This window comes from Lissotriton vulgaris, chromosome 7 (assembly GCF_964263255.1).
Source record: "Lissotriton vulgaris chromosome 7, aLisVul1.2, whole genome shotgun sequence".
Taxonomy (NCBI): domain Eukaryota; kingdom Metazoa; phylum Chordata; class Amphibia; order Caudata; family Salamandridae; genus Lissotriton; species Lissotriton vulgaris.
In genome coordinates, this window is record NC_141695.1 from 1,610,518,139 (window position 1) to 1,610,530,839 (window position 12,701).

A 12,701-nucleotide genomic window follows, 5' to 3' on the forward strand; every position below is an offset into this window, starting at 1 on the left:
TGTGATGATCATCCTAGGGGGATCAGTCTTAGTTTGTTTTGTGTTGAGATCAATGCCCGATGTTTTGGGTAGTAATGTTTCCGCTCTGGTTTTGGTTCTCGCTTTCATTTCTCCCTGGATGATGTCTTCAAGTTTGTAACCGCGTTATAAAATTTTTTTTTTTTTTGTCATCAAAGTTTTTTTCCATTTCTCTTTCTTCAGAACAATTTCTCTGCATTCTCAACAATTCACCATATGGGATGCTTTTCTTCAATTTTTCAGGATGAAAGCTTCGTCCGTGCAATATACTGTTTGTGGCCGTTTTCTTCCTGAAGGTTGTTGTATGTATTTGGTTGTTATGAACATATACTTTAGTATCCAGGAATTCCACTTCTTTGTTGCTAATGTTGTAGGTGAATTTTAACCCTACTGAGTTGTTGTTCAGTTCGTCAAAGAAAGTTAGAAACTCGGATCTCGTTCCTTTCCATAATAGAAAGATATCATCAATGTAGCGTAACCATAACGCTACATTGGCCATATGGTGGTCGTTTTCTTCTCTCCAAGCTATGCTCCTCTCTCTTTTAGGAAGTTCATCCCCATCACGGCAAACTAGGAGGAAACCGTTTCACCTTACCTTTTTATATCCAGCAAAATGTTTTGCAATTTTTTTTTATTGCTTACTATTTACGTTTGGGAACCTTCAAGTCATTTCTTCCTCCTCCTGGAATATCAGATTTCCAGGCAAGTTAAAACATTTTACTTCAAACATTTATTTCTAATCTGATTTATCCATCAGATGCTTGCTTTTTATTCTTTATTTGAAGAGGGTTCTCTGCAGTTACTTTGACAGGACAAAATTCAATATGGTTATAAACTAAGCCCTATCCATACATGGTCAGCAACATCCATGCAGCCCTTAGTCATCGGTCTTCCCTCCTTTATTAAAGCTTTTTACCAGAACTCCGACCTTCAACAAATGTCTTCAGGTCCCACCTAGTCACACCATTCTGCATGATAAGAGGCAGAAAATGCAGCCCAGACACCCATACAGTTCCACATTCCATTCAGACCCTTATCTTCACAACCATACAAGAATTAATATGGGCAGTTTTATTTCTTTTATTCCCTATCTAGATGTTGTTACGGCAGGAAGTCGTAAGGAAGATTTTTACAATTGATATATTCTATAATTGCACAAGTGCTTTTCATAGGTCTCATGTGCAGTACATTGCCAACATCACTTCAGCAAGCGTCTACATTGTTTTGAATGAGCCAGTAAAAAATTAGGCGGAAAGTGTTGTAGCTTTCAAATTCATGGAGAAATTGTTTCATTCTTTCTCAGAAATGTATCATACAATTTTGATAATCACAATGTGTTGGGAGTGAGGGAGATAGTGGTATTTTCTGGGGTCGGGGTTCAATTAAAGCTCTCTTTCTTTCTTAGGTGATGTTTGGAGTTGGGCTATATGAAGGCACAGGCCTGCAGGGTGCTCTACCAGTTCATGTATTTGAAGCCCTAAATAAGCATTTTGGTGTGACCTTCGAATGCTTTGCCTCTCCGCTCAACTGTTACTTCAAGCAGTTTTGCTCCGCGTTTGCAGATACTGATGGCTACTTTGGATCAAGAGGGTGAGTTGTGTGTGAGGTTCTGGTTTGGGCGGGGAGGTTATACATTTAGTCAAACATGCAGTCATGAAACCTGGAACTATGTGCTGTCACACATCTTTCCGTTCTGCACCCTGTTAATTTACACTGTCGTAATTGCAGCATGTTAGAAGTCCTATTTGTGATTCCTTTCGAAAGGCTTTCATTTCCATATTCTTTGATCCTTCACTGCTTTACTTGCCATGTCACATAGTATTTTATCACGTCTATGGTGTTTTTAAGCACTCTAAAGGCAGCTCTTTTCTGCTTTTCTCTCTCCTGTCCAAGCCTACCTCCAAACAATGGTCCTCTCTACTCTCTCGAACTTACGGACTTTTCCTACTTCTTTCTTCTATACCGCACCAGCATATTTTTGCTTCCTTCACTCCGGCATAAAATCTTGGTTTTCCGCTTCAAGTATATGCTTTGTAGTCCTCGAATTACAACTATTTCAAGTGTCCCACTCTCCAGATCAAATGACAGCCTTATCTATTCTACCAGCAACAGATTGTAAACCCAAATGCAGCTCCCAACTAGTTCCATACACAATGCCTTTCCTCAGTATCCCGAGATGCCTCCGTAATGCAAGATACACAAGCGTACTTTTGCTTTCCCACTGGGCTCAGGCTCAATTTCCTCTCCTGAGCAGTCTCTACGTTTCTTACTTCTATGCATTTCTCTGCTGCTCTCATAGTCTGAGCCCTCTCCTTATGCCTCATAATTTTAGTCCATTAATGTGCACCAATTTCATGTTCAGAGAACTCATGTGCTCCCCTTTTCTCATGCTTTCGATCCATTGGCCCCCCCAAGTTCTAGAACTAATCAACAGTTTTGTTCCTTTTATTTGCCATTTCCCACTCACCTACTATTAGCCTTTTCCAGAGCCTTCTCTCTTTAACAGCATACATATCCTTTTTATTTGCCTTCCAAATGGAGACACACACCCACACACACACACACACACACACCCCAGATTGCTTTCTTGATATTGCCATTTGGTTCTTTCAGGCCATGTCTAGAATTCCTCCCCGTCAGTGGATCCTTTGAGGCAAACCCTCCATTCTGTGAGGAGTTGATGGATGCCATGGTTACTCATTTTGAGGTAAGAAATACTTGCAAGGATATGCTTCCTCTTTCTTTGTTCTTTTGGTTTGCCACCCAATGGACTGCTTCATGGTGTATCTTATAACTTCAAATACAAAGTCTAATAACTCTAAATAATTCTTGAATCCTCGCCAAAGCAGGGAAAACTTCCAAAGCACCAAACATCTGCGGCAGGTACCCAAACTAGAGAAATATTCTCTTGGTGGTTTTGTAGCAGGGGCCAAAATAATTATTTGTGTTGCAGGAGCTGAACTTAGCTCTTGTATTTCAAGAGCGTTCCTTTTACCACAAGCCACCATGGACTGACTGGGAACTACATTGTTTTTATAAAAGGGAGTCTCACCTGCCATTCCTGGATAACTGAAATAATAGATTATGTGCACCCAATTCCCCACAGCAATAGCTTGGGAATGAGTATACAATTCTAGGCATGGTACCCTTAATTTTAACAAGGCATGTCTGAAGTGGCACCTTCAGCAACGAGACAAAGGGTGCTTTATGTTTGAATACGTTCAAAATTAGCTACATTAAATGATATAAAATGTTTATTTTGAAAATGTATGTTTTTGCTGCATTATAGGGGCACAAAAAGCATGTTGTATAAGAATTAGGAAGAAACGTTAGCACTCCTCAGAAAAGTCAGTCACATTTTAAGTCTGGTTAGGAAAAGAGGCTACTGTGCCTTACCTTACTTTGTCTATGGTACAGTGAATCTATTATAATGAGGACCAGTGGTTCCAGAAGACAAAAAATTGGGACTCTTCCATAAGTCACCATACAGTCCTTTAGTGGTGTCAGTGCAACATCAACCTATTAGGGTTACCAATTCACAAGTCTTTCCCTAATCAATTCATCATCTGACTCATTTGTGCAAGGTTAGTGATCCCACAGGTGCAACTGCCTATCCAAGGAAAGTAGTCTCCCACAATACAGTTATAATACGTAAACATGCTGAAAGTCAGGGCAGTGTTTTATCCAAACAATGGTTCACAGCGGACACAAAATTATCATAACACAGACATAATTTAGTCACAAGTACTTACATCAAAGAACACTGCACACCAAATAGTAAAACAAGGAGGGGGGGATAATAGACAGTGTGGCCCATATACAAGAAACAAGATTTCTTAGAAAAACATATAAAGAGTCATTTATTTAATAAAAAAGTAATATTGTGAGGCTCAGACATATACGCTGGTACATATAACAATTGGTAAACATGCACGACCAGACAAGTGGCATACACAACGGGGTTACATAAAAGTCGGAGTTCCAAAACACTACTGGAACTACAACACACAAAACAATGTGCCCTCCATAAATTGCGGCCACAATTGCGTCGACGACGTTGCGACCTGTCATATGTACATGGTCATCCTCAGGACAGATAATTGACTGAGCATCCCACCAGACAATTTCGTAAGCAGGAAGGAGAGCAAGCACAATATTACTTAGTGCTTGGGTAAAAGGAGATCATGTTTATGTAAGAAATGGGTAGGGCGTATTCTACAGCTCAACTCTTTCGCTGTCTTGTCTCAGCGACATTAGTAGATTACTACGCAACTCAATTGCTGTGTAGTCGAGCCTGCTTGTCGGCGGCCGTAAATGCTTTCACCCACCCAGTCAGGGCAGGCCATTCAATTCTGGAACTGTTTCTACCATGAATCAGATCAGCCAGTTCAGGCAGGCATTGCTAGTAGGCATTATCTAACCAGTCAGTTAGGAACAAGCATCCTGTTTGTTCATCAAATAAATCTGCCAAGTATACATTTGGATGAGCTGAGCAAATTCCGCTAGCTAACGCAAGAATGGTACTTAAATGAGTGCTCGGGAAGTTTCTGAATAGATAAATCAACTCGGTTGTAACAGCAAAGAATGCAAAATCCTAGCACTTTGTCTTCAGCTTTTCAGGAACAAAATCGAAGGAGAATGGTGCATTCATATTTATGACTTTCATCCAGTACCTCAATCTGATTGTTTTGGACCGGTCTTTAAATAGGATAGAAAAATGTACTTCTTATGTGCATGTTTTATTAGTAAAATTTCAGTTTTTGAAAATATGTTGTAATTTAATGTGTATTTTAATGCTAGTGCTTGTGAGTAATTTTTTGCTTATTTCAGCTGTGTTTTTAAGATCGCTTTTTGGAATAACATGTTACATTGGGGAAGAGGGGAAGGCCCTTTTGCAAAGATTCCCTATCCTCAAAGTACCTCTTCCTTTCCTCTGCATCAACAAAATTATGTTTTTTATATTCATTGTGATACAATCTTTTACTTCGATCTTTCCTTTCAGAAACTTCTGGAGAGTTCAAAAGAACCACTGTCCTTTATCATCTTCATTCCGGAGTGGCGAGACCCACCGACACCAGCCCTGGTCCGTATGGAGCAGAGCAAGTTCAAACGACATCAGCTTGCACTGCCGGCCTTTGATCATGAGTATCGCAGTGGATCTCAACATGTCTGCAAAAAGTACTCAACTTTAAGCTACTTTTCTTTCTTCTCTGTAGAGCTATTCCCTACCCAGTCTTGCATTGTCTCCTACTGATCCATTTACATGAGCCTCAATTACTGTATGAGGGAATCTGAGCACAGAAAGAAGTATGTTGGGGTCCTATGCTGTACCTAGATATTTCACAGTGGAACAAGGTGATTCTCAGGCCTGTTAAAAAATAGCAAGGGCCAGGTTGTTCTCTGGAATTCTCAGAGATAAGACGCAGAGGTTCAAGCCATCAGCATGAGGACGCATCACTAGTGGATGGAAGAGTAGTCAGAAGAGGGCTAGCTATGGACATAAAGTGAAGCCAGCTGTGTGATGAATGAAATGAGGGGAAGGAGGTAGCAGATGGGGAATTGGAGTAGGAGACGTCCAGGGATAAACAAGAGGACAAAGGCTAGGAACGAGCTAGAAGTTAAAACATTGCTTATTGATAAACCAGAAGAATACAAGCCCTACGTCTGGACAAGAGGAGGGAGCACAGGGGTGTAGAGATGGGGTAGGAATGAATGAATGAATGAATGAATGAATGAATGAATGAATGAATGAATGAATGAATGAATCAGAGGTGGGGGTGTCCCGGGGATGTGCACAGGGAGGCTATTGATGTACAGGTGGTATAAAAAGCCCAGAGAAGAGGAGGTAATAGTGCAGTGATGAATAGTTGAAGGATCAAGTGAAAGAGGTCATGGGGTGAACAAGTGGAGAAAGTAGCCCAAGGCTGAGTAGGAGGTGCCCATGGACAAACCAGAAGAAAAGGCTGAGGGAAGAGCAAGATGAGGATGAGGCTGCAGCCCAGGAATGACTAGAAGGGGAGGCTATGGTTGAGGGATAAATAGTTGGAAGCAGTGGCCTAGTGGTTAGGAGAAAGGCTATAAATGAACAGGAGGTGCAAAAGACCCAGGCAGAAAAAGAATGGGGCTCCAAACTACTCTCGTAGAGGACGGCCATCAACTAGAATGGCCTTGGGAGGAAGGAGGAGGAGGATGCAGTCCAACAATATAAGGATGTTTTGGTCTAGGGATCATCATGGTTTATACAACACACTTGGAGGAATAAATAGCATGGAGATGAACAGGTGCAGGTGACCCACAGTTGACCAGCGCTTAACCCACTGGCAGAGAAAGAGGATGAATCCCATTGCATCCCAAGGACACACTGCATGGATGTACATGAGAAGAGATAGGTCAATCATGAAAATGTGGAGGGCCTGTGGTTGCAGAGGTGTTGAGAAGCCCTATGAATTTAACACGGAAGAAGCAGTTGGCCGGTGGATGAGTGGCTGCAGTAGAGCTATAGATGAAAAGGGGAGGCAGCTCAGAATAAATGGTTGCAGGAGACCCAGCAATGAACTGCTGGAGAAGGGCAGCATATGAACAGGTGTATGCAGCCCATAGATGAAGAGGAAAATCAGGGATGACCAATAAGAAGTGGCTCAGAGATGTATAGGTGGCGGAAGGGGATGAGGAGAAGCAGGGGTGCGTAGGTAGAGGTGGCAAATGGAACACATGTAGAATTAAGTATAAACAGAAAGAGAAGGCAAATAGATGCACGGGTAGAGATAGCCAGGCAATGAACAGGTGATCAGGGCCATGTATTAAAAAAATCCAATCTATTCTGGTATTACTGCATCAAATTACACAACATTACTTCTGGTGGGAAAAACATGGAGGCCGATTTCCAAGAGCTTGAGGCCCAAAGTCTGGGAATTCTCTGAACTCAACATTGCATGCATAACCCAACTATCTTGAATATGAACTATTTAGAACAGTCTTTGGCTATTCCTCAGAACTGATGATAGCTAGTGTGGAATATCTGCTAGCAGTCGTAGTATAGCCAACTGGACTCCGGGTGTTCCACAGCCCTGGACTTTCATTAAAATTCTATGGTGCTCTGTGGTATCTGGGCGGCAGCGTGTAAAATTCCAAACTAAATAGATATAAACAAGTATGGGAACCCAGTGAATAAGAAGTGAAGGCGAGAAAAGACCAAATTGAGGCAGCCTCGGAATTTAGCAACAACACAGGGATTAATTGGTTGAGATTCAGTGATAGCAAGATGTTGACCCAGGAATTGGTAAATTGAGGCAATGTAAATGAGCTGATGTAGGTATCCAACTATAAGTAGAGGATAGTCATTCAGGGATGAGTATTAGTGGCAGAATAAATATGATGATGGCTAAAAGATCAGACATTTATTGGAGGAGGAAGTAGGCAACAGGTTTACAGCCCTAAGTCAGGAATTACTCAAGGTTGGCACTATCATTTATCACTAGTGTTCCAGGGCTTGGATAACCATGTTACTCCTTTTCCACACTTGACTCACTGGGCTTGCAAGAACACGTGATCAAGGCTTATGGCTGAATATGTTAGTGGTTTTAGATCTCCATTGCTGCCTGACAAAGAGAATTACACTAAAGAAACACAATGTCCAGGAAATTAGGATGAATAAAATATGGTAAAGAAGTGCATAAAACATAGAACGCCTGAGCACATTCTAAGGTGGAGACACATACAAAAGCTTCTGTCATCGAAATAACAACAAGCCCTCTGCCTGGTGGTGTCCACTGGGGATGAGTTTGGGTTTACTTGGGAGGCTTTGTGCTAAGTACTCTGGTGCCAAATAGAATGTTTAAGTGTATCAGTGTTTATCACCTTAGTTGCATGAAAATTGCTATCCTAATACTCTACTTTTTTCTGTGTCATGGAGTGTGCTAAACTCCTGCTGTTGACCATTCGATGAAACAGACGTCACTGTGCTGGTGGTGTCTTTATGGATCTGCTTCGCCATATTTGGTAATTACTATAAGGATCCACAATACCACCAGCACTAGTGAACGGATATTTCTGACAATTTCCAGAATCGGTCAACTCCCTTGGAAGCATGGTGAAGAATCTGCAGGAAGACTACATATTCACTGGGTTGTTACAAAAGATAAGTTGCATATTTAACTGGGCACATAGTGATCAATGGGATATGCCCTTCTTGCACCCTCAAAAAATTGCACCTTTGTGTTTCTACATTCACATTACATTCAAAGTGTTCTTCCAGCTCCTGATTTGCTTTATTGTATGCACTGTAACCCCCAACGCCCTCTATTTGTTCCTGTTTTGTAATCCTCGCTTTTTTAAAGAGTTTTTGTTAAATCATAAACAAACTGGGCACAAAACGTGAGCAGCAAATTTTATGTTGTCTCGTGTAAAAACACACATTATCAAGCTAATAAATTAATTTTAATTCTAAATTTACTCAATTTATAAGACAAACGGAATTTTCTAGGGAAAATATAGAAATATTATGAGAAATGAGAAGAACAACAACATCAAGGGGTGAAAGAGAAGGAGCTACATTGCCTTAAAATAATGCAGATGTGAAGTCAATCATAGATATTCAGACAGTAGCCTTCGACTAAAAAAGCCTCACCCTACTATGCTCGGTAATTGCAGGCACGTGGGGTTTCCTTTCATCAGATTATTGTTCAACACCCTGAGCCAAGAAAGGAGTCTTAAAACCTGTCTTTACCTTGTCTCATGGTACTGTTGGCTCAGGAGGAGCTTTCAGGAAACAAAAAGGAAGTGTCATTATTTGCAACATTTTCTATAACATAAAAGCACTTGCAAAACCCAAAAGAAGATTGCCCTCAAATCAATGCTAAATGCAATAATGAGTGAAGTACCCAACACACAGAGTTGTCACTGCTGTCTGTGCTGCTACCTGAAACACAACGCTAAAATTACAAAGGTGGTTGGAGATGTCTGAAGCTTCACATTCACAATGAGTTCACAATGCTTTTGAATGTTAGTTCCTGATTCGATTTCAAGGCAAGATAGATCACAGCAGAAGTAGCTGCAGTGGAATTGAATTTGGGCATCTTCAACTCCCACCTCATTTGTAAAGTTTTTAATGGTCTTCCCGAATTTAAATCCAGGCTCCAGGGATAGTACTACACACGTTTTACTCCTCTTCTTACACACGTCCCTGAGGAGAACATGAACGTTATGTCTTCTGCAAGACCCACGCTGCCTGAACATGTGGGCACTTGGACCACACGACCTGACAACACTGGCCACCAAAGATTATATTGAATGGTGTACCATCTAAGGACCCAGGCATAGGGAAACACAGCCATATTTGCATTGCTGGACCAAGTCCCAGTTGATAATCTTACTTTGGCTTCAGTGGGTTCAATGCCACTCATGTTTCGATTCTTCAGCTATTGGGAAATGGGTCATAGTGCCCTTGCATACAAATAAGAGAATGTGGTATAACAAATAAGGATGGTGTTAGACCCTGATGAGCAGGACAGCAGGCAATGGGACAATTAGAAGGTTGGAGTGACCAGAAGGGTGGATACCCTAGAATAAGCATGCAATATTATATTGCTACAGTTCATGAGGGTAGTAGTGATCTTAGAGTTGAACAAAAGATGGATATCTAGGTGGGAGCTGTATCTTTATGCCCCTGGTTTATGCATTAGGTGGAGTCCCAAAATAAACTTTGAGTGGAGCCCCTTGAAGGTGCAGCAACTGAAGGCTATAGGATGTACAGGCTAATACCTTCATGCAATAGTGCAAACTTTAGGTATTATGGATAAACTGTTACTGTTGGAGGCCACAGGGAGACCAGTAAGTGATGACCTTGTGACTGGAAGGAGGGATGGGATTATGAGATGAACCTTGATGCATTCAGTTGATCCTAGCTTTGGGGACTGAGTATGCAGAGGTTCATGGGTGGAGTCAAGTGGAGCTACCTTGTCAAATAAACAGGATAGAGACCCTAGGTTGAGGAAGACGCGGGATAAAGATGTGCAGAAAATGTTGTGATATTTAAGTGACACTGAGTAAAGATGTTGAATTTCTGTTCTTTCTTTCAGAGAGGAAATGTACTACAAAGCTGTACACAACACAGCTGTCATCTTTCTGCAAAATGAGCCTGGTTTTGCTAAGTGGCCACCCACCCCGGAGAAGTTGCAGGAGCTCACTTCAGCATACAAGCACTCCGGACGTACGCTTGGCACGCCGGGGTCATCCTCCTCATCGTCCTCATCCATTTCAGGAACTGCTGAGAAGGAGAAGGAGAAAGAGAATGCTCCAGAAGAGGGCTCTGCCCAAGATGGACCTCCTAACTAGTCATCGTTTGGGTGTAGTTCTGAGGTTGTGCCGCTGGCGGCATTCAGGATTGCGCTTAAGTGGCGAGATGTACAGACTGTACAGTGAGATGAGGCCTCCTAACTGAGGGCATTCCAGGATACTCCTTCCTTCGTGTTCATTTGCATTGCTCACCTTGTACAGCATCTAGAGCAAAGGTGTAACATGGCTGACGGAGCGGAGCACCACCAACTTCTCCAGCGGAGTTGTTGGGAGATGGGAATATGTCCATATGATGGTGAAAGGGGAATAATGTTGTAACCCCATTCTCTGTGAGACCATTGTCTTCAGAAGGAACTGGAAGCTCTGCCTTGCACCGTAGGCGAAGATGGGAGAGTGTGCTAATCCACAGACAGCCAGAGGTGGAACAGGAGTCTGCCCCGAAGATGCCGCCCGAGTTCAGCATTAACCCAGACAAGCAGAGTGTCAGCCACACCTTCTCTTCAGTTTCCGTTGTACATAGTTAGTCTATGTCAGAAGCTGGTCTCTGTGTCCAAAATATGAGTGGTTTTTGTCAGTCCATAATTGTTGATTCTTAGTAACCAGAGGATCAGGGTCCCCTTTTTTTCTGTGTGCGTGAGTCAATGGGTGTGTCTCATAGCTGGGGAGGTGCTCGCTGCCCTATCTACAGGGCTCCATGGTGGACATGTTTTGTAGAGGTCGGGTAGTTTTGCACAGTCGCCAGAACACCATCATGGATGTGTCTTAGCTGCGAAGAGGCTACTGCAAGTCTGCTATGATCCGTCTTGTGCATGTGTCATGGCTGCTGAGAGGTTTGATATTTACCCAAAAGAGCTTTATCATCTGATCTGTTTCAGAGCAGCTGTGGTTGGGTTTGGTGACCACCTTTCAGCACATAGTCATAGTAGATGGTTCGTAGTTGTAAAAGGGGTTTCCTGGTCAGTTATTGGATCAGTCACTGGACATGTTAGTAACTGCAGTTGACGTAGCTGCGCTCTGAAATCAAGTCCTATCTGCCAGCTCTGTGACTGTGGAGAAGATTGCAAACCAGCTTTCATGGAACACCAACTGATGCGTCTCTTCAATGGGGAAAATAATTCTGACCCACTTTGAAAGATAAATCACCAGATATGTTTACTTGCTTTTCAGTGGTTTGTCGGTCCTGTTTCAGAGCAAGGCCATCAGATGTGTATTGTGAATGTGGCGTGGTATGCCGACCCTTTTTCAGTGCTCTGGCCCTGGACGGGTTCTGTTGTCACTGATCGGTTTGCTGCTTAGCCTGAAAAGATTAGTCCTTGCTGTGGAGGAAAGTTTTTCACAGCCTCCAGGGCTCTTTATTTAACCTTTTTTTGTTGTTGTTATGTTTTTTAATTAATTTAAAATCAGTAAACCATTTTATTACTTGTATCAAAGGAAAGTAAAAGTATATTTTTGATTTCAGTTTCCTGGTTATTAGAAACATTAAAAATAATGAAAATGTTTTTACTGATAACCTTTTGTTTTTCAAACGTTGCACCTGCCAGACGTCACTGTGCCCCTGAGATACTGCACTGCTCTCCTGTGAGAAATGGAAGTCAACTGGGCACCAATGAGAGTGAAGGCGGACATGAGAAAGGAGAAACTGCACGGTGTATGTTGGATATTGCAAAGATCTCCTGGGAGACTAAAAGCTGACTTGGGAGACTGCATTGGTATCCTGCCAGAGGGGAGATGGTATGGGGATTCTATGAGAGAGGGGCTGACTTGGTTGAGGAGAGATAACATTTGTCTCTTGAGAGGTAGTTCTAGGGTCCCAAGTGAAAGGAGATAGCTCTTGCCAACTGGGTGAACAGAGACTTTACAAAATATAAGTCAGAGTGCATTATTACTGGGCTAGCTCTTGAAACCATGAAAGAAATGGAAATACCTCTTGGAGAAGGAGAAGGCTCAGGGAAGAACTAAATGAAGAGGGAGGTGAAATCATTTGTTGCTAAGATAAACAAGCATCGGCATAGCCAATAGGTCTCGCTTTTGGGACCTTATAAGTATTTAGTTATGCAGCACAATATCCTTGGTGCAACAACATAAAGTGTTGCATGGCTAAACACTTATAAGGTCCCAAAGGCGAGACCTATTGGCTATACCAATGCTTGTTTTTATTGCAGCTATATTGTCCTATCCCTGCACTTGCTGTTCTTGAATAGTGACAGCTGTGCCACACAGACTTTTTGTCTCTAATTCTGATTTACATAAGCAGTGTTTTGTATGGAAATATTGCCAACAGGTTTCAAAATCATTATAATGAGAGCAAACAGCATGTGATAAAAAGCCGTTTTAAGTTTTCTAGCACAGCGTGGGATATGTGTCACTGAAAGGTGCATGCGTAAATACTC

At 42.1% G+C, this 12,701-nt stretch overlaps 1 protein-coding gene across 2 annotated transcripts in view; it reads left to right on the forward strand.

Moving 5' to 3' along the window:
- Positions 1-11,810, forward strand: part of PCIF1 (phosphorylated CTD interacting factor 1) — a 140,616-nt gene extending 128,806 nt beyond the window's left edge. For both annotated transcript variants that reach the window (XM_086932538.1, XM_086932539.1), the window contains exons 13-16: positions 1,424-1,608; positions 2,632-2,725; positions 5,021-5,196; positions 10,095-11,810. In XM_086932538.1, coding sequence (XP_086788664.1) covers positions 1,424-1,608; positions 2,632-2,725; positions 5,021-5,196; positions 10,095-10,350 — 711 coding nt within the window. In that variant the 3' untranslated portion in view covers positions 10,351-11,810. The remainder of the gene's footprint in view (positions 1-1,423; positions 1,609-2,631; positions 2,726-5,020; positions 5,197-10,094) is intronic.
- Positions 11,811-12,701: the final 891 nt, after the last annotated feature.